The sequence below is a fragment of the Pezoporus flaviventris genome, unplaced genomic scaffold, assembly GCF_033815535.1.
Source record: "Pezoporus flaviventris isolate CSIRO_AGI_PZ_B2104156 unplaced genomic scaffold, CSIRO_AGI_Pfla_v1 ptg000064l, whole genome shotgun sequence".
NCBI classification, from domain to species: domain Eukaryota; kingdom Metazoa; phylum Chordata; class Aves; order Psittaciformes; family Psittacidae; genus Pezoporus; species Pezoporus flaviventris.
The window spans coordinates 1637397-1661583 of NW_026892612.1; the positions used below are offsets into that span (position 1 = coordinate 1637397).

At 37.6% G+C, this 24187-nt stretch overlaps 1 protein-coding gene across 1 annotated transcript; it reads left to right on the plus strand.

The window, feature by feature from the left end:
- Positions 1-5920: 5920 nt before the first annotated feature.
- On the plus strand, positions 5921-19152 carry ANXA1 (annexin A1). The gene is made up of 12 exons (XM_061470815.1): positions 5921-6058; positions 8183-8276; positions 9091-9185; positions 10769-10882; positions 11463-11553; positions 12541-12620; positions 13570-13626; positions 14903-14996; positions 15590-15685; positions 16740-16798; positions 17336-17458; positions 18775-19152. The coding sequence occupies exons 1-12, from the start codon at positions 5993-5995 to the stop codon at positions 18832-18834; spliced, it is 1029 nt and encodes a 342-aa protein (XP_061326799.1). The 5' UTR covers positions 5921-5992; the 3' UTR covers positions 18835-19152.
- The last annotated feature ends 5035 nt before the right edge of the window (positions 19153-24187 follow it).

Below are 24187 nucleotides of genomic sequence, written 5' to 3' on the forward strand. Positions count from 1 at the left end.
CAGCTTCAGGAAGGCGGTGAATTGACATTTCCCTGCCCATTAAAAAGGAGGAACAGCAAAAGCAAACAGCTCCCACAATGAGTTGTAGCACAATACTTTCTTGTCAGATCATAAAATCATAGAATCAATCATAGAATGGTTAGGGTTGGAAAGGACCTTTAGATCATCTAGTTCCAACCCCCCTGCCATGGGCAGGGACACCTCACACTAACCCATCTCACCCAAGGCTGGTCTTGAACACTGCCAGGGACGAAAACATAGGCCTGAAAGATAATACAATTAAAATAAAAAAAAACAATAATTAAAAACTGCTATGATGAAAATGGGATAATAGTCCGATTATTGAGAAAGCATATTAGAAAAAAGAGTCGAGGTAGAAGAGTATCTTACTTAATAATTGTAACACACTTTTTTTCCCATAGGCCTGCAGTAAATGATGCTGTGCTATTTTGTTTACTGAGAAAATGCTAAAAACTCATAAAGGTCATTTGAGTGAGCCTGTATAACCCAGTTTGCTAGGTTATTTAAGCACTTCAAAAGACTCATCTAGGTGTACCAGGGATATCCACAGATTCCCAGATTGTCAGTTAAAAAAGATTTGTATTGGTCATACTCATTAATAGACAAGGGAAACAGTACCAGAAAAAGAGTGTAATCAGAGATTTTGGATAACATCCTTCAGCAGTGAAATAAGACTGGTAGTGTCATACTGACATGGAGGTCAGGAGGGTGGGAGTTATCTGAAATTCATACATGATAATTAAATAAAAAAAACACAAAATCAACTTGACAGCTTGCTCACCATGTCACTATCAGCTGGTAGGTCCCTGAAAGTATATTGAATCCCTTGGTCTAATAACATGTCAAATGTGCAGAGGATAAAAAAGGAAAGACTACATGCAGGGGAAAATTGTTGCCCAAAAGTCAGGGGAACTCGTGGCTGGGGTCTAGAATTGTGGAGGGGAGGTTCCCATGGGAGCTGGCAAGGCAGGGCCTGGCAGCCCCTCCTGTTCCACTGTCCCAGCCAAGAGCAAGACAGCTGGGGTGCAATGGTGGCAGACCCAGCCCTAGGCATCAGACACCTCCCTGGGGGTGGAGATGGGGATGGGATAGAACAGGACATGAGACCACAGGCTGGAATCAGCCCAGGTCCCAGAGCCAGTCCCAGTCCACCTGCAAGGAAGTGGGGTGAGGGCTCAGACAGGAACCAAGTGCTGGGGTTGCAGCTGAAGGCAAGTATCATGGCTGGGGAGGCCTAGCCATGCCTCCCATAGCACTAGTGAGGGCTTTCTCCTTAACTCACTGGGATGGGGACATCCTTGGCAGAGCTGATCCTGGGCTTATCCCCCAGACTCACAACCAAACCCTGCTGGGGGGGGGGAATGGTTTTATGGACCCAACAGTTTCTACAGAGCTATTTTAAACTGAGGAAGGCATAACCAATGCTGGATTTTGTATGAGTAATTATGAATATCCCCTGTAAAATCTCTCAGCGCTCTGTTCCCCTTCCTCTTAATTTTACTAATTGCTACATTTGGGTTTCAAGGGCATGCTGGATTTCATGTGTGTTCACAAAAGACATATTAGCCATACTTCTGGAGTGTGTTGCAGCAGGTCCAGGTCAGCAGAAAGCAGGGCGAAAGCCACCCGGGAGGCCAATCTGCTAGATGCAAATCCTTTTGTTTCAGGAAATGGTATTTCTTCACTGGGCATTGTGCTCTGGGCTAATCCGAGATGCTAGTGATATACTGTGTGGTGCTGTGCTGGACGTGCTCTGAAAAATGTGTTTGGCTGGCTTGGTGAGGAACTGCTTGTAGAAAACTGCTTCTAGCAGGCTGGTGAACTCCCTGGTCTTGTGCAAACCACTCTCACTTTGAACTTCAGAGTTTAATCTGAATGTTTCAACCTCTTTCTAATTATGTAGGTGCTAGTTATTGCTCTTCTATCAAGCCTGCCACCTTCGAAGTATTTATTAAAACAAACAAACCAACTTACCCAAATCCAAAGCAAACAAACAAACAAACAAAAGGTACCAATATTAAGTTTTAGACTTGTTCCTGGGCCATTTCTACTGTAGGCTTCTGTGCAGAAGAGCTGGAACTCAGTGAAATGTGGAAGCTACGTTAATTCCTCTACACTTTTATTTCTCTCAAAGTTTCACTGGGCAAAGATACATCTTAACATACTCACTCTGAGGTAGTATCAGACATGTAAAAATGTAGGTTTATTTTTTTGCCATTTTGATCTATGACCCTGAAAGTTTTAGGGCAATTTTCTTGCAGCGAGGGATGTAGCCATGGCAGGGGAGGGGAGCTACCATGGCATGCTCATTTGTTGTCTCTTCCCTTCTGAAATCTGCTCTCGGTTTCTCCAGCACATAGTTTCGCAATGACTTTGTGTGGTTCTGTGTTTAGGGCAGCACCCAGATTCAGCTGCTGCAAAGGCAGATGGTTGCTGGCCTGTGGAAACACTGGTTGCTAGGTGGGGTCTCCGGCACCAAGCTATAAAAGTGCAGAGAGCCTTCTACACTCGTATTGCTGACTGTGCTGCCCTGAAAAGAGTATTTGGAAGCAAGAAGGTAGGTTTTTATTGTTTGCTGCTCTCTGTAGATCTGACAAACTTTAAGAATCGTATGCTAAATTTGTTAAGTGACTTGGTGGAATTTTCTGTGAGTTGGATTTACTGGCAAGGGAAAGATGGAAGTGGGCAGGGGGAATTCTTTCCATTTTCAAGCATTTCATGTACATAGAAGGGCTTGGACAGCTGCTGCTTTTATTTAATAGACTTAAGTAATTGGGAAAAAAACAAAAAGAAACACCTTAAAAGATTAAAAGCAAACTTATTTGGAGTTGACAGTTTCTTATGATTTCTCTTTGCCCTTCTAGTGGGCTGCTGTAGAAAACTAGTAAAACTGTAGTTTCCTGGAGAAATAGTGTGTTTTGTATGGAGATTTAAAGAACAAACAGCTGTTGTTACATCAACAACAGTTTGGTGCTTTGGGACTGTAGAGGGGTTTTTACTTATGAAAGTGATGAAAATGAGGCAAAGCAAACTTTTAGAAACAAAAACAAACCCCTGTTTTTGTGACTGAGAACTTAGGAAAAGCCACATAAGTAAGGGCTGTATCATGGAAAAGCCACATGAGTAAGGGCTGGGGTTTGTTCTGCTAAAACTTTCCACTGAATTTTCCAAGGATGAGATTGTTCTTCTCTCTGATGTTTTCATTCATATTCAGTAGACTTTCCACTGTAAATTAAATTCCTGTGTTAAATCTGCTGCCTGTTCTTCTGATTGGGTGTAATGACTCTAACTTACATGTCAAGGTCCTGATAACTAGGATTAGACAGTAAGCAGGATGTTATATATGATATGGTTAAATGAACATGGAGAAACTGTGTCTTTTAACAGACTGTAAAGTCTAATCTGTGTCTTTAATTTTTTTTAAATAAATGTTGAGTATTTTCTCAAAACCTAAGAATTTACACGTCTAGATTAGGGTGCCTCTTCTGGGGACTGGGAACCAGACAGAAAGCAATTGCAGTAATTATTGTGAAGCAAGTGTTAGGGCTTTCAGTCTGGATGTCTGAATTTTTGTTTCAGTTTCAATGTTGTTCATTCCAATTTGGAATGGCCTTGATCCTCTTTCCTTTTTGACTTGACATCTACACATTCCAGTCTGGGAAAAGGCATGGACAATATTTCATTAGAATTTTATTAATCTGAAATAGGTATTTTTATGGAGTAACTAGAAAAAAGTGTCATAATTTTCTACGATGCTTTCTGTTTGCATCACTCCACAGGCACATATTTTTTTTTTTTCCTATATACAAATGGATGTATGTGCCAAAGTTTCTTATTTAAAAAAAAAGAGGAAAAAAGGACAGCTTTTAAGGCACAGAATTATTTTATTGCATCTCTAATTTAAATTAGGGTAGACATAAAGGTTTAGAGACTTAATAAACCTAATTCAGTGTAGTTTAGCAGCTGCCTGTTCTAGTCATCTGCAAGGGCAGTAAAATCTGTAGAGCTGGGGGAGAGCCATGGCTGTGGTGACAGGCAGAAGAAACTGAGATGTTAGCAGTTCTACCTGGAGCCAGCTCTCCCTGAGAAGTGTTACTCTGTCAACCAAAACAGTTTTGGTTCCACCTCTTGTCAAATCTGGTACTGTGAGACTAAATCTTGTTAGTTTTAAATGATTATACACTCTGTGAATCTATCCGTTGACTGACATTTCTGTACATCTTTGCTGGTGACTCAGTACCCCTAGTATGAAGTCTTTCAAATGTTTTCATTCTGCTGCATATGGCCTTTATGTGTGCTGTTATAAGATACAGCAAAACTTTAGATACCATACACTTCATCTGGCCTCATATACTTACTCTGTCAATACAAGAGAGGTACAGGAATCACTGTAACTCTTTGATAAAATGCTGGTTTTAACAGCAATGTAAGTATGCTTTTCTGATCCTCAGTAAGCAAAACATATATAAAAGTTTGGCCTTAAAACTTGTACAATATTCTGACCATTATTTACCAGCATAGGATTTGCTTTAAGTGACATACAAATACAGATTTGAAGCAGATTGTTTTTTTTCTAGCAGCACAGGCAGGGCTGAATTTTATGCCTTAGGGCTGAGGGAAAGGCACAAAAGCAAGAGGTTTCTGGGGAAGAGGGAGTGTTGGTGGCTTCTGCGTTACAGAGGGAAGGGAAGGGTGGAGCTGGGCTGGAGGAGGACTGTGGGAGGAAGCTATTGCATTGTTGGCAGCTGAACATGGAAGTAAGTTTTACAGTTTTGCTATGAGGAAAGAAGCAGCTGGCCTGCAGCTACACTGCTGGTTCCTAAGTGTGTGTTGTTTTAAATGACTGCTCTTTGCCCATAGTATGGAACACAGGGCAGAAGTAAGGGAAGTGTGTTTGCAGTATAAGCAACATATTTTTTTATAGTTATGTATATGATCTGCATTATATGATTTGTATCATAACTGCAAATAGCATCTTGTCTCTTCACACTAGATTCAAAGACACTGTAGTCTACCCAGCAGCATTTTCTTTACTTTATTATTTATATGTATTCTTTAAACCCAAGCTTTCCATAGTGTTTGCTCTGGAAGTGTGTTAGGGGAAAAAATGTATTTTTAGCAGACCAAAAGTACTGAATTTGATAAAACATGAATTTCTCTGTTCCCTCTCTATGTCTACTAACAAACAGAATATTCTTAACACCAAAGTTGTTATGAAGCAGTTTATTCATTCATATTTGGATGTTCAATGACAAATCACATCGCCATTGGTTTTTTTCCCCATTCTGCATGGTATCTTGTGGGAAAGCTGGGCTGATTTTCATTTTGAGTGTTTAAAAGCAAAAAATTACCCTTTTCCCTTCTAAAATGGGCAATACTCTATTCTTTTGTAGAAATCAGGGGAAATATGTAAGAAATAAGGAATAGTGTAGGTGAAATTATCTAATTAGGAAGATAACCCCTTAGGAAGGGGTTGGTCAAAGAAATTACATGAAAGGGAATATCTTTTGTCTTAACACACAAAAGCTCCAACCACAGTAAATGATCAGACAAGAATACTTGTTCACCGCTGATTTTGAACAGAATCAAATATTCAGTAAGCTAAATGAGCATAACTGATGCTATAACTAATAGGGAAAGTCAGACTTCAATTTGTTTCTGGTAACTTTCGTGTCAATGCTAATCCTTAGGTATTGCCTAATCAAAACTTCTGCAAGTAATTAAGGCTGTAGGGGTGAGCAAACAGTTGTGGAGTATTGCATCACCTGGCAAACATAAAATTACCTCCTTCAAGTAGAGCAGGCCAATTGCTGCTTGGGAAACTAACCTCTGCATATCATAGTTGAAGGGAAAGGATTTTGAGAGTAGGAGACTTTGAGTGACACTGGTACTGAAAATGGTGAGAGATGGTTTGTAACGATGGAAAATTGGGTTTTTACTTGGTGCATCTTTTCACAGAAACTCTGTCAACATGGCTATGGTATCAGAATTTCTGAAACAAGCATGGTTCATGGAAAACCAGGAGCAGGAATGTATTGTAAGTATTATCACCTTCTGAGAGCATCATGCTTATTTTCAAGTACTTTCAGAACTGATTTAAAGGCATAGGCCACCAAACATCTTTAATGTACTCGAAGGAAGAACAGTGGCAAAAGTCCAGCAGATTAAAGAGGAACCCAATTTTATTGCATCATATAGTCTAATGGAATCTAATAACTTAGTAAGTCTGCTATCAGATAAAAAATTACCCTTATATGCACTTATCAGTCCAGTTATCAGTTCCTAGGCAGAACTAGTTACTGTAGTGAAATTGTAATTTCCAGTGACCAATGACTGATTCACTCAAGTCTCGGCTTTAAAGTCGTAATCTGATGCATGAGTGTGTGAATGGGTGTGAGCATGTTCAGGAGACGTACATGAGAAAATCAGGGACTCAGGCTGAGTTACAGGAAGCCATGAGTTGGAGCCCAGAAATGTAAAGGAGGAACTGAAGTCACTAGTATATGTCCTAGCTTTTGAGTCATATGTCATGCTTATGGTGCAAAGAGTCGCAGTATGTTAAGACATCTCAGATGATCAGTAGTGATATTGATTAGAAGGGAGGCTTGTGGTGAGAAATCAAGAGTTAGTGTACTAGGATGATGAGGAGTGTCTTATAATAATGAAGTTAAGCTACTGAAATGACTGTCAGGAAAGGTAAAGCAGTACACTGTGAAGTCCCAGGAGGTCCAGAAAGAAGGAAGTTGAACATAGGGGGGAAATTTCACTAATTTTGTCTCCAGAGCATTTTGTGCATAAACCTTTGGCTCCATCTTCCTATCCTCCTTGCACTCCCAAGGTTCTGAATCATTCTGGTTATGGTGGTTAGATTTTTTTTTTATTGCCACTAGTTTGTCATGGAAACCAGTATACAAAGACTAACCTGGGAAACAGGCAGCTAACTAGTCCTATTTCTCTGTTGGCTGAAAGTACGCAAGACATTGCTTTAGTTTACAGTCCCTCTGCTCTCTTACTCCCTGTGTGGGGTGTTGAATATTTAGCTATCAGGCATTGGAAGTGTACAAAATTCAGTACAAAATGCTGTAGGCAAAACATGTATCATAAGCCACTTCTCTTGTGCTATTTAACTTCAGACACAAAAGATTTAAAAAAACCCAACCCAACAACATTGGGAGTTGTTGAAACAGGGAAAAGGCGATTCTGAAAATGCTTAGAATCTACTGTGGTTTGTTTGGTTTGTTGTTTTTTTTTTATGGTGTTTTTTGTTTGTTTGGTTTGTTTTGTTTTTTAAACAAAAAAATCTCAGTATGTATCATTCCAATGGCAATTTTTCTATAAATATTTAATACAAGAATTTTGCAGTATTTTATAACTTCTGTAAAAGAAGTAGACAGGGGTTAGATCATGCTGTTGGGTCATAGGCCAGTAGAGTAACATGATTTGTCTTGTTGCTGACTTAGGGCAACCCATGCAACATGGTGTGTAGTGGAATTCATCATCCTTAGGTATTCCCAGAGCCCTCTAGACATTCATTAGAAAGTCAACTCCCTAGACTCCATCTAGGAGTGGATTTACCAAAGGCAGATAGTAGATAATGCCTGTGAAGAAAGTGTGGCTTCCATCTCAAGTGTCAAGGAAGTTAGGTAACAATTCCCCACTTCCTTATAGGATTAGGTTTGAACTTTGTTCCAAGTTCTTGCATACAAGAAGTGCTTGTAGCCTTAGATATGGGTTAGCTGAGAAATGACTTAATGTGATGCACAGTCAGTTTGTTTAAAATGAGCACAGAAATCAGTAGCACTTTACTGGCCATGCTTGTAGTACTTAACTGTGGGTTTAGAGCATTTAAAACTGAACATAATTTCTGAAAGTGACAGTTAAGAAGTGTTTTACTGTGGAATCTGGCTTTGAGAAATAGGTCTGTAGGCCCCTTTCTGTTTAATAAAAGAAGTGTGAAAGGAATAGATCTAATGCATATATATCTTACTGAGACTGTTTAGTTCTCTGTAGCTACAAAAGTTTGTATGTTCTTTGACAGCCATAATAGGCAATCCCAAATACACAAATACATAGTTTATATAGGCATTTAAAACTGCTTCTTTGGAATGAGCAATTACAATTTTCTTTTCTTTTTTTTTTTTTTTTTTACTCCTCTCTGCAGAAAAGTTCAAAAGGTAGCCCTGGAGTACAGACATACCCTAACTTTGATCCATCAGCTGATGTTGTTGCTTTGGACAGAGCTATTACTGTAAAGGGTAAGAGGAGTAAATATTTAACCTGCTACATTAGGGCTCTTCTTAGGAAATTTTGAAAATAGCATAACACTGTAAAAAAAAAAAACAAAACAAAAAAACAACCCCCAAAAAAACATGAGAGGTAATAGCAAGAAGGAGGGTTGCCTCTGCTTTTAAAAGCCTGGGCATACATTAAATTCTGCCACTTGGTGAAGAATCCCAACTCTTTGATACCCTAATGTTGTATTATAGTTTCAGGCCTTAACACAGGTACTTGAATATGCTGAAGGAAGGACTGTAAACATTAAATTCCTAGGCAATAAAAAATTCTGTAACGTACCATACCAATACTTTTTAATTTGATTTCCATAAAATCCCTGCAAAAGACAAGGGTCATGTAGTATATGCTTATATTGTGCTTCTCTCTTTTGATGAAATTCCTATTTGGCAATTTGCCTGTACTTTGAAATATTTTTCAGTTTGACTTACTGAGATTAAATGAGCATGCAGCCTAATTTTATTTTATTTTTTTTTAGTTACTCTGTAGTGTGAGTTCTGCACTCAGAACACTTAAAGACTTTCTATATGAGTTGTAGAAACATAGTTTTTCTATGTTCTCTGGGAATCTATTTATTTCTTCACTACCTCACTAATTGTAAGTCAGTAGATGATTACAGTTTTTCCTTTGGTTAAACTTCAGTGTGTCAAGAAATTAAACTATGACATAACGCAAATAATAAAAAATATTTAAGAATATTATTTAGCTAAATGATGCACTACAGACTGCTGTAGTATTTCAAATATATTAGACATTTTGCTGTTTGTTGACTCACAGGTGTGGATGAAGCCACCATCATTGACGTTTTGACAAAAAGAACAAATGCTCAGCGTCAGCAGATCAAAGTTGCCTACCAGCAGGCTAAGGGAAAGGTAAAGTATATTCAAGTCAAACTTAAGTTTATGTAAACAAAAAGAATGATAATACCCTGTAACTATACTGCCAATGCTGAGCCCTTGAATACAGTGACCACTATTTTTAAATGATAGGAAAAAACTTGAATTCTGACTTTCCAGTTTTTTGAATGCTCTAGAGGTCTTTTAAATCGCTGAATCACTGGTAATGCAAACTTCACCTGGGAGGCAGTCTGCTGAGAGAAAGGGAGGGATGAAGAAAGGGACTTGGAGACATCTCTCTGAATATTTCAGTGCAGATATAATACTAAACAGGATATGAAAGTTGTAGGACTGTAACACTGTTCCACAAGTATAGTAACACTGGTATGGGAGTAGGTACACCTACTCCCATACCTTCTACCTCTGAGTGGTACCTTCTACCTCTGAGTGGTAAAACTGCTAGTCACCGGAATTGAGATGCTTGGAAATTACCACGATTCTGAAAAAAGTTTTAATTCTCTTAATTTTCTCTATAACAATTTTTCTCCAGTTGAACCTGAAACTTTAAATTGAAGTTACAATTGCATAGTTGGTATATCAGAGATACTGAGCATTTCCTCCTTGGAAAGTAATTATTTTGAGTGCAACTTTTAAAATTAGAATTTCTAATTGATATTTGAAAAATAAAATTAGAATTTTCTAATAAAATTATAAAATAAACTAATAACTCATTTAGCCTAAATTTCCTGTTTCAGTTCAGGAAACCTCACTTGTGGTTTTCACAGCCCTCTTCTCTGCTCAAAAGAAACTCCAGCCTTGCAATTATATCTTTTAAAAAACTAAATTAAAATATAACTTCAAAGACATGGTGAGACTAATGCTGTTAGATTATTAGATATGCTAGTTCCTGGCGCACCATCAAAAACAGAACAGCACTAACTATGGACATAGTGCTTGCTTCTGAAATGATCTCGTTGGTTTAGGTACCCTGACAAAGCAGGTTGACCTCACTCTTACAACCACAGGCTGAAAACATATTGGTAGAGAACAGGGCTGTAAATTTTAATGTAACAAAACACACTATTTAGCATTTCTAGAGACGAGGCAGAAGAAATAAAATATTTTTAATCTTAACTTTAATTTAGGTCAAATTACATTATAGCCGAAATCATAACTTTAGGACTTGCATTTTTGTGTAGAGCAAGATTACACTATGTCTACAGAGTTTCCACTGCAGATTCTGTATCCTTCATTCAATAAATGAATGAAACTGGTATCCAGATAAGCAATCCAGTCATACTCATAAGAGCAATATACATTCACTTAAAAAAGCAAGCAGTGTATTTCAAATCTGCTTCTGATACTGTAAAAGAGTGAATATAGCTGAATTGCAATGTGTGAAAGCACTCCTTAATGCATACTGAAAATACCTGACACTTCAATTAACATAAAAGTTACAAATTTAAAATTTCAGTAAGGGCTTCTTAATTCTTTCTAGTAGCTAAACAAATTATGTGGACCAAGATTCATCAGATATGAGACTGATTTCTGCAATGTAGGTAAACAGTAGCTTTTTACCATTCACTGGCTTAATGTATTTCTTGTTCTTCCTGTCACAGAGTCTGGAAGATGCCTTGAAAAAAGTTCTGAAAAGCCACTTGGAAGATGTTGTTGTGGCTCTGCTCAAAACTCCAGCTCAATTTGATGCTGAAGAGCTAAGAGCCTCTATGAAGGTGAAGTAAAAATGAGAAAAAACTTTTCTAAAGGGCATAAACAAATATCAGGGCCTGTAAATGACACTGAACTTGGATTTCAAAGCTCTTATATTGTCTTCATTTTAACCCCATTTTGTAAAATAAGTCTATACCAGTAATCCCTCTTCTGAGAAGAACACCACTCAATTTCCACTGAATGTCAGAGTTGGAGGAAGTATTTTTGTAAGAAGAAATTCTTTCTGCCTTCTGAAAACTGATTGCTGATGTAGTAGTAGAATTGTAATGTTTACTTGTATATTTACATAAGAGAAAACAAAATGGAACAGGGATAGTTTTCTTCATAAATTTCACATCCTTTTATGTGCACTGCTCGGCTTCTTTAGCACTTCTTTTGGGTACCAGTGATGCTAAATGCAATAACAAATTAATTCCAAAAGAGCTGAAATAACAATATTGTATAGAAGAACAATGGTTCCGATTTTCCTTTCATGTTTCACATGGGGCTTTCAAAGGCAAGTCTGTGATTTTCATCTGTTCCTCTAAATTTTGAGTTCACTGTGTCAAATAACATTTCTAAAAATTTAATTACTTTTATCAGGGGCTTGGAACTGATGAAGATACCCTAATTGAAATTCTGGCCTCCAGAAATAACAGGGAGATCAGAGAAGCCAGCAGATACTACAAAGAAGGTAATTCAGATCAAGAAAGAAGTATTAATGGCATAACTACAGACACATTGCAGTCACAGATCTACTTCTCAGTATGGGAAGCTGAGATGACATTGTAGGAGGCAAGTAAAGCTTCACATGAAATACAAACAGTTGCAGGGGAGAGAGGTCATACTGACTTTTTCTGATCTATGTGGATCCCAATACAGAGGGAAAAGTCTCACATTACTGCCAGAACTGCAATGTCTCATAGAATGGGCCATGTATTTAGATGCTTTCTAGGATGCTAGCAAAACGCAGCTGCCTTTCTTCTCTTGTAACTAAGCTTTAGCTGACTTAAGGTCTCACTAGGCTTGTAAAAAATGCCTTACTGAGTTTACAACACAGATAACATTAGTGTAGGAGCAACCAGTGAACTGAACGGCAAAGATCCTTGAATAGGTAACAAGAGTATAACATGGCTTCTTTCATATATGTAGAGTTTATTGCAGTCAATCAATGTTGTCAAATTAAATCATGTTTTTGAGATTATGTGCTAACTTTTCCAAGAGGTTTCCACTCAAGTTGTCTCATTTAGAAGCCCAGATTAATAGTTTGCATTCTGGGGGAGAGTTCTGTGTTTGAGTTCAGTGCTTTTAAGAACAGTGAGAAATAAGATTGAAACACAGATGGTTCAGAAAAAGTTTAAGCATTTTTTTTTTTGTAATTCACAAACAAGAGTCTGAGACAGTGCCACCCACAAGACCTTTGAGAAGTAATTTTTCAGCAGATTTTGTGTTTAGCACATCTTGGGTATTAGTGGACATGTTAGAGATAGAACCCTTCCCTTGAAGATGAAAGGGAAAGTAACAAAACTGCATTTCTAGTGGGCATATTTAAGTGGGAAATTAAGAAAAGAGTGAAAAACTCATAGAATAGTTTTGGTTGGAAGGGATCTTTAAAGATCATCTAGTAAACCTAGTTGATAACTTTAAAGCAAACTATGAATACGTTTTCTATTGATTTCAGTGCTGAAGAGAGATCTGATACAAGACATTATCTCTGATACGTCTGGAGACTTTCAGAAGGCTTTGGTTGCTCTTGCCAAGGTACACTGTACTTAAGCCTTTAGAGAGACATTATCTGTAATAAATTAATGTTGTCAGGTCTATTTCAGAGAAATAATAAATAAGGATAAATAAATGTTTATTTATTTGCAATTTTACTTCCGTATCTTAGATCATATAAAATTGTTCTTAAAGAAGCTATGATGAAGTTTTGTCTCAAATGCATTTTAAAAACCAGTGATGTTTATTATTATTTATCGTTTCTGCTTTTAAGACTTTTTTTTTGTGGTAGCTGTCTGTAAGCACTTGAAAAAGCAACAGGCATAATGTCATACCAATTGACTAGAAATAGAAAAAGAAGAAATGCTTACAGTTAAAGAAATCTTTTGTGTTGCTGTTATGTTTCTAGTAGGTAGATAGATAATGGGGCAGGCAGGGTGCTAACATGCAGATAAAGTATTCTATGTATTTGTGTTCAAAAGCAGATGAGTTGCCCAATAAAAAGAATCCATTAAAATGCATTAATGATTCTGCAGTTGTTAAGTACATGTATATGAAGCTTGTACATGCGTGCAGGATTGTTTTTTGATACATCTGTATGAATAGTTTTGATTTTCACTTTTGGTTTAAAATCAACTTGGAAGGAATCTATAACATTTTAATTGGGGAGAAAATCACAGCTTCTAAACCTGTAACTTCACATTAAGAAAATACTTCCTGTGGATTTTAATGTAGGACTTCAGAAATAAGTTGCTGGTGGCTTTAGAAGTGTGAGCTCTGAATGATTTTTCCTTTCCAACTCTAACCATTTTATGATTCTTTGATTACAAAGAAACTGCTTTATTGACAGAATAATTGATGTAACTGTACCTATTTCCAATTATTTATGAAATTATGTATGAGAACGGTAGGACTGAACTATAAAATTGTGAGCTCTGGTAAACTGAATGATTGTGAGTACCAGTGAATTTTTATTTATTTATGTATGTAGGCTGACCGATGTGAAGATTCTTATGTGAATGATGAGCTTGCTGACAGTGATGCCAGGGTAAGGTCATGCTTGGCACTCTGCAGAACTTCATCTGGCTAAATTTGAGATTACAAGCTCTGGCTGTGAATGTTCTAGCTGAATCTTGTGGTTGCAGACCTAAGAGAGATTTGTATTTTACGTAGCAATCTTTTCTGAGTGGATACTATTTTACAAAGTTCACTTAAGCTTCATTATCTGAAGGAAGCTAAATCTTACCCATAATACCTAGTTTCAGAGGCATTTCTGCAAACCCTCTTCTAGGTCATGTACAGCATTCAGACCAACAACTGGAGAAATTAGATACAGTATTCCTTCTGTTTATGACACAGATTTACAGATGAGGGTGTATTCATGAATGTGCAGTATATTAGCTATAGTTATTGCTTTACAATGATTAACCTTTGAAAATTACTGGGTCAATCTCACAGCCGTTTTCAGAATAATTATGAAATAAACCACTCATCTTTTTCTTATTTCTTCCACAATTAGACTGGCTATTTTTAAAATCTTGGTAAACTTTTGCCGGCTTTCCTGAGTTTTCACATACAAAAGTTTTGATCATTGTTACAATTTAAATGTGGACTGGCTTTAAATTGGTTTATAAAAAAAATCTAACCAAGAAAAAGCCATCGAGAAATACTGGTTTTATCCCTGCTATGTTAGGAGTTTAGTTTTGTCAGATTCAGAAGGTCAGTTAATACTTTAAGTTCAGAAATTGAATACCGTTTGTCTTGTTTTAAAGAGTGTTGTTAAATCTTCTTTGCTACTGTTTGGGGGTCTCCAGTTGATACTTTTGGAGAGGTTTGAGAAGGTGAGGGAAATGAAGGAGACTCGCTTGGTTCTTACTTTCCATTAAAAAGACAAGAAACACTTGGTGCGTAGGCTCCTTCTTCATGGTTGTCCAATTAATATTTGAGATAATACTGTTTGTCTGAAGAAAGCCTACCAGTCCTAGACTTCTGTGCAGACTGTAAACATATGATGGTATATGAAAAATATCTTGATTCAAGAATGTAATATAATCAAGACACTAGATGGTTATCGTAAAATGTCTGGAAATATGTTTTTCAGATGCACAGTGTTTTCTAGGCTCATATGACATAAGTGAATGTTGAAGTGTTACTTAACAGATCTAGAGTTTGAGGGTTTTAGAGTTTTGTTAGGGATTGTGTTAAGGGTTATAGTTCATTATTGACAGGCAGTGGCCTACATTTGTCTTGTAGCTTCAAAAATACAGTATTCCTGCTTGAGTTTTGCTATACTGATGTAAACTTCACTACTTTATTTATGACAGGCCTTGTATGAAGCAGGAGAGAAAAGGAAGGGAACAGATACTAATGTGTTTGTTACTGTTCTTACTACAAGAAGCTACCCACATCTCCGAAGAGGTATGTTAGATGAAACTTTGTGCTTCACTCGAAGGGTACTTTGATCATGGCCTGCTCATGAACTCGGAGAAAATATGGTTTATCAAGATGTGAATCTGTCTACTACAAAGTTCTCTGTAATTGAGCACATGATTGCTCTTGGAGTGCAATTGGCAGTTTGGCTGATCTTTCCATACTAGTGATGAGCAGTATCATTTAGGTGGTTAACTGTTACCATCAAGTAAATGGCTAGTGATCATGGTACCACGGGATCAGTGTGGCAGGCATTGAATGCTCTCCCAACATAGTCATGCTCCTCAGCCAGTTCGCCCTTGGTAGAGGAATATCAGGAATATCAGTCACAAGCTTGAGTGGAGTCACTGGACCACCTCAGTCCCTGCCAATGTGAACATAAACCCTGTCGTATTCCTTATTCACCAGTCTGTGCAGTAACGCTTTTCTTTACATTGTAGTGTCTGAAAAAGGGAAGAAAAATGCAAAAGATGGCCCACTATGTGCACTGCTGAAGCAGTGAGGTCAGAATAAGGCAGAAGCAATGCCGGAAGAATACCACAGTTTCATTACTGTTCACTGACTTTTCCTTCCTTATTTAGTCTTTCAAAAGTACACCAAATACAGCAAGCATGACATGAACAAAGTGCTTGATTTGGAGCTGAAAGGTGATATTGAGAACTGCCTGACTGCCCTTGGTGAGTGGTTCTGCAGATTGTAACCTACCATGTATACTGACTGTATGGAAATCTACCTTTTACTTCTGTCCTACTTGCTCAGATAGGAAGACCATCTGGGCTTAACCTGCTTCATTCAGAAACTTTGGATAAATCTGGTACAAAGATAGGTATTTGAGGTCTTTAAATTTGGCTAAACCTGATGAGACACACATCCTGATATGTAGAAAAGTCTTCCAAGGAGAACAGATGTGTCATTAACATAGGAAGACCTTTACAGAAAGTTGGTATGCCAAAACCAGCTGTCAGAACAGGCACACAAATCAAGTAGTTTTAAACCTATCTTCAAAAAAAAAAAAAACAAAACAAACCACAAAAAACCCAAACCCACTTATCTCCAAGTTTTGTTTTTCAAATAAATTTACAATACATGGTTATTAAAAATTGAACAAATTTCCTTCTGCATTTTTTAAAATATTCTGATAAGGTTTGTAGTAAAGGTGTATATTAAGAACATTAACATTATGTTCCTCATGAACAGTAAGGCGAAGCAGTGATTCTCTTATATCATTCTTATCAGTGGATCAGGGATGAAATCTGGAAACAGACACCCATCTTGTGCTCAGCTTTTGTATCACAGTCGAATGTACTTCGGATAAAATAATGAGTCCCATTAGAACCTTTTCCATGTCAGAAGTCAAGGACAAGTGTGTAGTATGATTTGGTTTGCAAAACATCAAATCATAACCTCTAGCCCTCCTGCAGAAGATAACAAATGCTTTCACATTTTTCGTTGTGGAAACTGCAGCATTTTTCTTAATTTTGTGTCAGGAAACTAGGCAGCGCAGTGTTGTCTCTCCAGTACTCTTTCCTGGCTGAATTGCTTTCTGAATAAACACATGTAAAAAACTGCTATTGCTCCCATATCTTGAAGATAGGTACGAAAACATAGATAAAAAGGATATACTGCTAGGAACACTGAGACTGCTTTTAAAGTGTTTTCTTTCCAGACTTTAGCCTTTTTTTAGTTGTTACACGCACAGCAATGTGGACTTATCACATTGTTTCATTACAGTGAAGTGTGCTACAAGCAAGCCAGCTTTCTTTGCTGAAAAACTCCACTTGGCGATGAAGGTAATCTAAAGAAAAAAGTCACCTTTGTAAACATGGGGTACTTTGTAAGCTGAAAAATAACAAGCTACCTAGAGCTCTGTAAGCCCTTTGCGTGATAAAAAAAGTCACTGTGAAAGGATATTTGGTGTATGTCTTCATCTGTTTTTCCTTTTTAAGTTCTGAGTGTCTTTCCATAGGAGGAGCTGTCTGTTTCCAGTAGTGTGTTCAGGAAGGCATTTGTCCATCCACGCATGTATCTTTTACTCTAGAGAGTGACAGAAATCTAACTGGAACTTTTCTTGCTTGTGAAACCACAAAAATATTAGTGAAAATAGGAACACAATTACAGATCTGGACAAGAACCTTGTAGAAGCCTAATCTTCGTCAAGGCATCCATGGTCCTTTTGTCAATTTTTGAAGCTGAGTTGAGAAAGGCAGCTGGTGATGCTGAAACAGTCCAGTATGCAGGTCCAGATCTGTAATGTCTTTTTTCCTTTTTTTTTTCTGTTTTTCCTGTTTGCTGTTTTGTTTCTAATTTTTTTTTTCTTTTGCTAACAGGGTGCTGGGACACGGCACAAAGACCTCATCAGAATCATGGTTTCACGCCAAGAAATGGATATGAATGAGATCAAAGGCTATTACAAGAAGCTGTATGGCATCTCTCTCCGCCAAGCCATTATGGTAGGTGATTTTGGAAGTCGAGTAAGGGTTTTTTAACATGGTAGCTGAGTAACTCATGTTAGCAATGATGCACATGCTGGTAGAATGATTTCATTTTCTGGAGTAATGTTCTTTGTTATGAAAGCTATGGCAATCTGTTAGTAGTGGTACAAGTCTCAGAATATTGTCCTAAGAGTAAAACCCAAGAGCTGAATGGGGACTCCAGCATCCCCAAGTTCTTGTACTTGAGCAGACATAAGGTACACTGGCAGGAGAGTAGAGAGGGTTGCCCTATGAACTGTATGGGATGCAACTCACTGTTCATTTTTGACATTTGGGGTACTCCTGAAAATACCTTGTTAAGAAGAAATTTATTTGGCCTGCTTTTTAGGTCACTTAAGTAAATGAGTTAAATAACAAAAATATCTGCTTATGGAGGTTAGACCACCCAATATATTTTCCAGAAAATTTAAATCAGTGAAGTACTAGAGGAAAACTAAACTTGCAAAGCAGCTTTGTGGAAGCTAGTAGACAACACTGAAAAACAAGAGTCTTGTTTGCAGAGAAGCATACTTCCTACATGTATCAAAATACTTTCTTCATATTTTTTTTTTTTTAGTGGTGTCTGCTACTTTTTCAGTTAGGTGCCAAAGATCACTTTTATTCTTCCCTAATAAGCATATGTGATCTGTAATTTGGTATGTAATTACATCACTTCATAATGTTCCAAAGTGATGATTGCATCCAAAGACCTTGAAGCATAGTTTCACTATAATAAACAATTCATGTATCTTGACAAAGCAGATTCAAATCTGGGAAAACATGGCATGTAATAATTACACTGCATACTTAACACATTTTTTTTTTCCAAGCTGAATAAGCCATCCTATGGTGAATTTTACTGTTAGCCTGTGTTGTAGATAATCCTAGATCCAATGTATATAGAGTTTTAATATTAATGAACATTGGACATCACTGGTCAATGAAGGCATTTTCTCTTTATCTGGAGAAGAAAAGCTTAAGCTTCTGGGCAAACAGAAATTGTCTGTGCTTCTCTTCTTTATTTATGCCATGAAACCCACCCAGGATATTTATTAGCCTTGTCTACCTTTGCTCCACTCTGGAAATGAATGTGTTTATTTCTAGGTCATATGAATAACTTCCGTGAGGGTACCCAGTTCAAGCTCAGTCTGTGTTTAAAGTATGTGCTATCAAGTGATTAATTTATTTAGATGAAGGTCTGAAAGTACCTATATATTGAATGCTTACTGAAATTCACATAATTTGAAACCATTATCCTAACAATTGTGGGTTTTTTTTTGTACTTAAATTGACAGGATGAACTCAAAGGGGATTATGAAAATGTCATGGTGGCTTTATGTGGAAATGATAACTAAGTTTCATGTTTCTGCAATGCACTCACGTCAAATTGCTGAAGGTCTTTTTGTTCGCCTCAGTTGTCTATATAAAATACAGTCTTTACTCAGTGAGGTTTCTCTGGAAAGGTACTTAATCCATATGTGTAATGTTGAAAATATGTAACCTGGAATGTATTTTTTCATTATCTTTATTTTGAACGGCATTAATAACTCATTGCCATTATTTGCCCAAAATCAAAAAATAAATACTCCCCACATTGTATTTGCTTGATTAATAATAAAAAGTATGAAGTTTTCATATATGCTAAGCAAATAAACTTTTCAAAAGAAAATTAACGTGTAGAACTTTGTATGTATGTCCTTTGTCGCTTTTCTGCATTTACTTTCAAGTTCTCTGCATACAGTGCATGAGAGAAAATCAGTAAGTATCTTAAAATAATGTAGCAATATCAGGCAGTATAGCTGATTGTATACCTTTCCATTTCACTACACGTAGGGTTTATGTAAGGCAGATATAAGAAAAATAACTAAAGATGACTTGTTAAAATTTTTTATATCATTGAATTTTTTATGTTATCTCTCTTGCTCTTTTTTCATTTGAATTACAGAGTAAATAAACCTGTTAAGTTGTGTTCACAGGAAAAAAAATGAAAAAAACCCTCTTCATAGCCCATGTAGGACTTTTATCTTTATCTGGATAAGTTGTGTAACATTTTATATTATCTTTAAGGTGAAAAAAAACTACTATCACTGCTTCTACAATCAATAAAGGCAGTTTAATAAAGCAAAAGCAAGGGTCATACACAGAAGAAAGAAAACCAAAGATTTTTTTCTCTATGTTCTATCAGCAGGTGATGGCTGGCCACTTCCCAGAAAGGGGGGCTTCAGGATGAGTAGTGGTAGTGGTTGCTCTGGAAGGCAGTGTTGTAAATAAAAAATGCCTACCCTCCCATGTTTCTCTTGGTTTTTACTGCTGAGCAGACTTCACATGATATGGAATATACCTTTTGTCCTGGTCAGCAACTTTTTCAGATTGAATGCGCCCTCAGCAAGTTTGCTGATGATGCCAAGCTGTGTGTTTTTCTAGATACACTGGACCAAAGGGATGGTATCCAGGGGGACCTTGATGTGCTTGAGAGGTAGGCCAATGGCCAACCTCATGAAGTTCAACCAAGCCAACTGGCAAGGTCCTACACCTGGGTAGGGCAGTCCCAGGCACAGCTACAGGCTGGGCAGAGAAGAGATTCAGAGCAGCCCTGAGAAGAAGGACTTGGGGGTGTTGGTTGATGAGAAAATGAACATGTGCTTGCTTCAGTGTGCACTCGCAGCCCAGCAAGCCAACCGTATCCTCGGCTGCATCAAAAGGAATGTAGTGAGAAAGTTGAAGGAGGTGATCCTGCCCATCTACTCTGCTCTCGTGAGACCTCACCTAGAGTATTGTGTGCAGTTCTGGTGTCCTCAACATAAAAAGGACATGGAACTGTTGGAACAAGTCCAGAGAAGGGCCACGAGGATGATCAAGGGACTGGAGCACCTCCCGTATGAAGATAGGCTCAGAAAGTTGGAGCTTTTCAGCCTGGAGAAGAGAAGGCTGCGTGGAGACCTCCTAGCAGCCTTCCAGTATCTGAAGGGGACCTACAAGGATCCCTGAGAGGGATTTTTCATCAGGGGCTGTAGTGATAGGACAAGGGGTAATGGGTTCAAGCTTGAACAGGAGAAGCTGAGGTTAGTTATAAGGAAGAAGCTCTTTCCTGTGAGGATGGCAAGGCATTGGAATGGGTTGCCCAAAGAAGTGATATGTGCTCCATCCCTGGCAGTGTTTAAGGGCAGGTTGGACAGAGCCTCGGGTGAGGTGACATGCTTTAGTGTGAGGTGTACCTGCCCATGGCAGGGGTGTTGGAACTACATCATCATAAGATCCTTTCCCAACCTAACAATTCTATGATTCTTTGAATATGAAATGAAGATGGTATCTTGATTCTGTACCAGAGCCCCCTATCTTCCTTTCTCATTTAAGAAAATGCATAGAAGGGAATGATTAGTTGCAGCTGTGGCTTCCTTTGGAACTTGTGATAATAATCATGCATGTTTTGATTATATGCACATAAATATATATGTAAAATATGTACGCATATAAAGCATATATGCTTTACTAACCTTTTTGACATGGGCAACAACCTATTAAGTGATGGAACTTCAATGAATGGATTTTGAAGTAGTACCAGTGTTGCTGGCCATATCCTTGGAGAAAAATACCCAGAGCAAACCTATACTTAGTGGATGGATCATAACTAAGTAACTTGTTAGAAGCAGATTATTATGTTTAATGGTGAAACTTGTTTCAGTCATTGTGAAATTGAAAGGTGCTGTAACCATACAATGAGAAAGAATCTGATTTCATTAGCATAGGGAAGAATTTGTTTTTCAAGAGCTATGTTTACCAGAGAATAATGCTCACCAAAATGTTGAAAAATGTTCACCCTATGTTCACCAAAAATTCATTAAAAAGTCAGCAGTTTTTAAAAAATTGTTTCCCGTTAAACCTGAAAGATTGACTAAAAATTTAAATTTATTTGATTTGGTCTCCCTTTTTGCCAGAGTTCAAGAGAATCTCAGCAGCTGCATGTTCTTTGAGAGAGCACAGCCTAACTATTCAATTTCAAAATGTGAGCAAATTAGCAAAGTTTCATTTTAAAAGATGAGATGTTATGAATTTAAGTGTGCTATTAATAGAAAAATGGTTGTTACCTGATCATGAGTTTTGCAGGACTGTGCAACGGAAGGAAAAGATTACTTTATATTGCTGCATTCAAAACAGCTCTCCTAATTTTAAGATGCCTCACTATAATTTTATTTGTAACCTTGCTTGAGGCAAGAGTAGTTGCATTTTAATTCTATTCTGTTTGTGTCTATTTCTAAATATGTGAATGCCACTTGTTTTGAAGAGGAAGGATAAGTGGAGATCTGTGTGGTGGTGTATCAGTGAGGAATCACAGGTTTACTACACTTGCAAGCCATCGGAGTCCCCTTAGGCATTCACTTCTTTCTGAGAGGCCCACATTTCAGTATAGGGAGGGTACTACTTCCATACATGCATTTAAAAGAAAAACAGAAGCCTTTTTTTAAAAAAAAAAAGTTCTGCTTATGTGTCCATTTCATAAGTGTCTTCAATGTTAGAATGTATTTATATGACTCCTTATTTCCATGGCAAATTTGTAGCCAACTGTTATAGTGCAGAAACTTCTTCAAGTACTGCAACAAAACAGGGCTTAGGTTAATACTTGTGAAACAGAGTGATTGTGCCATCTACTTTACTGCCAGAAGGCTCCCTGGCTGTCTGAGTGTAAGGGAAGAGTATTTCTAAACTTAAAAAAAATACCATTTTCAGTTATACCAACACCTAAGAGACAAGGTGGTTTCCTGGCATGAAGAAAAACAGTCTTTGTCCTAAAGAGTTATCCTGTACGATCAAGGGGAGAGAGAGAACTAAATGGACCAGCAGAAATAAAGGCAGTGGGGTTTTATGTAAACTAATAAAAGCATCAACAGAGCAATACAAGTGAAGCTGTAAGTGTAAGTCACTCTAGTCAGAATATTCTTAAGAGAAAATGAGTTACCACAGAAGACAAGTAAACAAAGGTATTTTGTATTAGTTTGCTCTTGTCTTTCTGCCTATCAAATGGCAAAAAAGATAAAATCACTTCAAATGAGTTTGAAATGCAAGATCGTAAGGATTCCATTCAACAGCATGCTTCTTTCTGTGCTGAGCTTCAAGCATGGGACCTCCACAGATTCCTACAAGGGAGGGATGTTTGCAAAATTTGTGCAGCTGTTTTCCTAACCAATGTTAGAAGTTAAGCACCAGTACAAGTAAAAATAAAAGGGGGGGGGGGGAATAAAAAGTTATTTTCAAGTCTTTCTAAACATATCTCGAAACCAAATAAAAAAACAACCACACCAAATTTCAACTGTAAAACATTGCTCAATACTCAGGCTATCTGGAGGAAGGCTTGCTGGGGCATAGTCAGTGTGCTGGAATTTTCACCACTAATTTAGTGAAACACAATGTCTGAATTTTAAAATCCTTCTTGTGATGTGGAGAAAGCAATTCAGAACAGCTTATAAAAGAAAGACGACTTTCATCAAGCATGAACAGGGGATAGAAGGAAAGTAGCCCATCGTATATTGAACACAGATGTGCTTTTTTGTAAAAGAATATATTAGATTAACAGTAGCATGGGGCTTTTTGCATTCAGCTAAGACTTCTGAAGAATGGCAGCCCACCCACTTAATGGAGAATGGCCATCTAGCTTTTTAAAACCTACAAAAGGGAGGTGAGGGATGAAACCAAGAGGAAAGGAAATGTCAGTATGTTACAGAAAAGGCTATAGTGAAATTCATGAGAAGGCTTCCTTGTTTTGATGTAAGTTGATGGGAAAGAAGAGAATGAAGGGGACATAAAAAAATGTGACAGGAGGATTGAAATGTGGTATTTTTTCATCGTTGTACACTTGTAGCCTATAAGCAGGAATGTATTGTAAAGACTCAGCTTCAAAGAAGCCTTGTATGTGAAAGAATCAACCTTCGTCTTCAGTGATGCAAGACAGGAAAAGCTTTCTTAATGGATGGCAAAATTTTAGTCAGTTAGAAAAAACATTCCTTCAAATATCGCTAATTCTTTCAGTACTGTTTGATAAAATGCACTGGAAATGTTAAATCTGTTACATTTATGTTATTATTATTTTATAATCAGACATATCCTGCACTAGGGATATGTGCAAAAACTGGACAGGCTTTCCCACTTCCTTTTTCACTGAGAATACTCTTCTGATGCTTTTGGCTTTGGCCTCACAAAACAAATGCTAAATTTGCAGGAGGCTACAAAAAGGCATCCGTGGGTATCGAATGGTATTTCCAAAAATTTGAGCTCTGGCGCCACCTCGTGGGTAAGTTGAGAACAAGGAGGAGGGAATGTGGTCCGGCAGTACTCGGTTGCAAAGAAGCGGACTTACTGGGGCACTGTTTTCCAGGCTGCTGGAGTAATAAGAACTAAAATAGTTCAATTTATTATGGAAAACAGGACTTTTTTTTTTCTTTTCTCCAGTGCGTCGATATCTGTTTTGATGGACTAAGACTAGCTGATGTACTCTTAAGGGGACATACAAAGAAACGTTTCTCAGAGCACCGACAGTCTTAGAAAACAACAACAGCAACAATAACAACAACAACAACAAAAAAGAAGCCCCACAAAAAAACAATCAAAACCTTCTCCTTGAGGAGAGAACTTGGGGGTGTTGGCTGTTGAGAACCTCAACATGAGCTGGCAGTGTGCACTCACATCCCAGATTGCCAACCGTACCCTGCATCAAAA

Bases quoted from the DNA above. Each gene is read 5' to 3' on its own strand.
- ANXA1 (XM_061470815.1), top strand. From the start codon at position 5,993: ATGGCTATGGTATCAGAATTTCTGAAACAAGCATGGTTCATGGAAAAC. The intron at 8,277-9,090 runs GTAAGAGGAGTA...GTTGACTCACAG, and splicing joins CAGAGCTATTACTGTAAAGG to GTGTGGATGAAGCCACCATC. The intron at 9,186-10,768 runs GTAAAGTATATT...TTCCTGTCACAG, and splicing joins ACCAGCAGGCTAAGGGAAAG to AGTCTGGAAGATGCCTTGAA.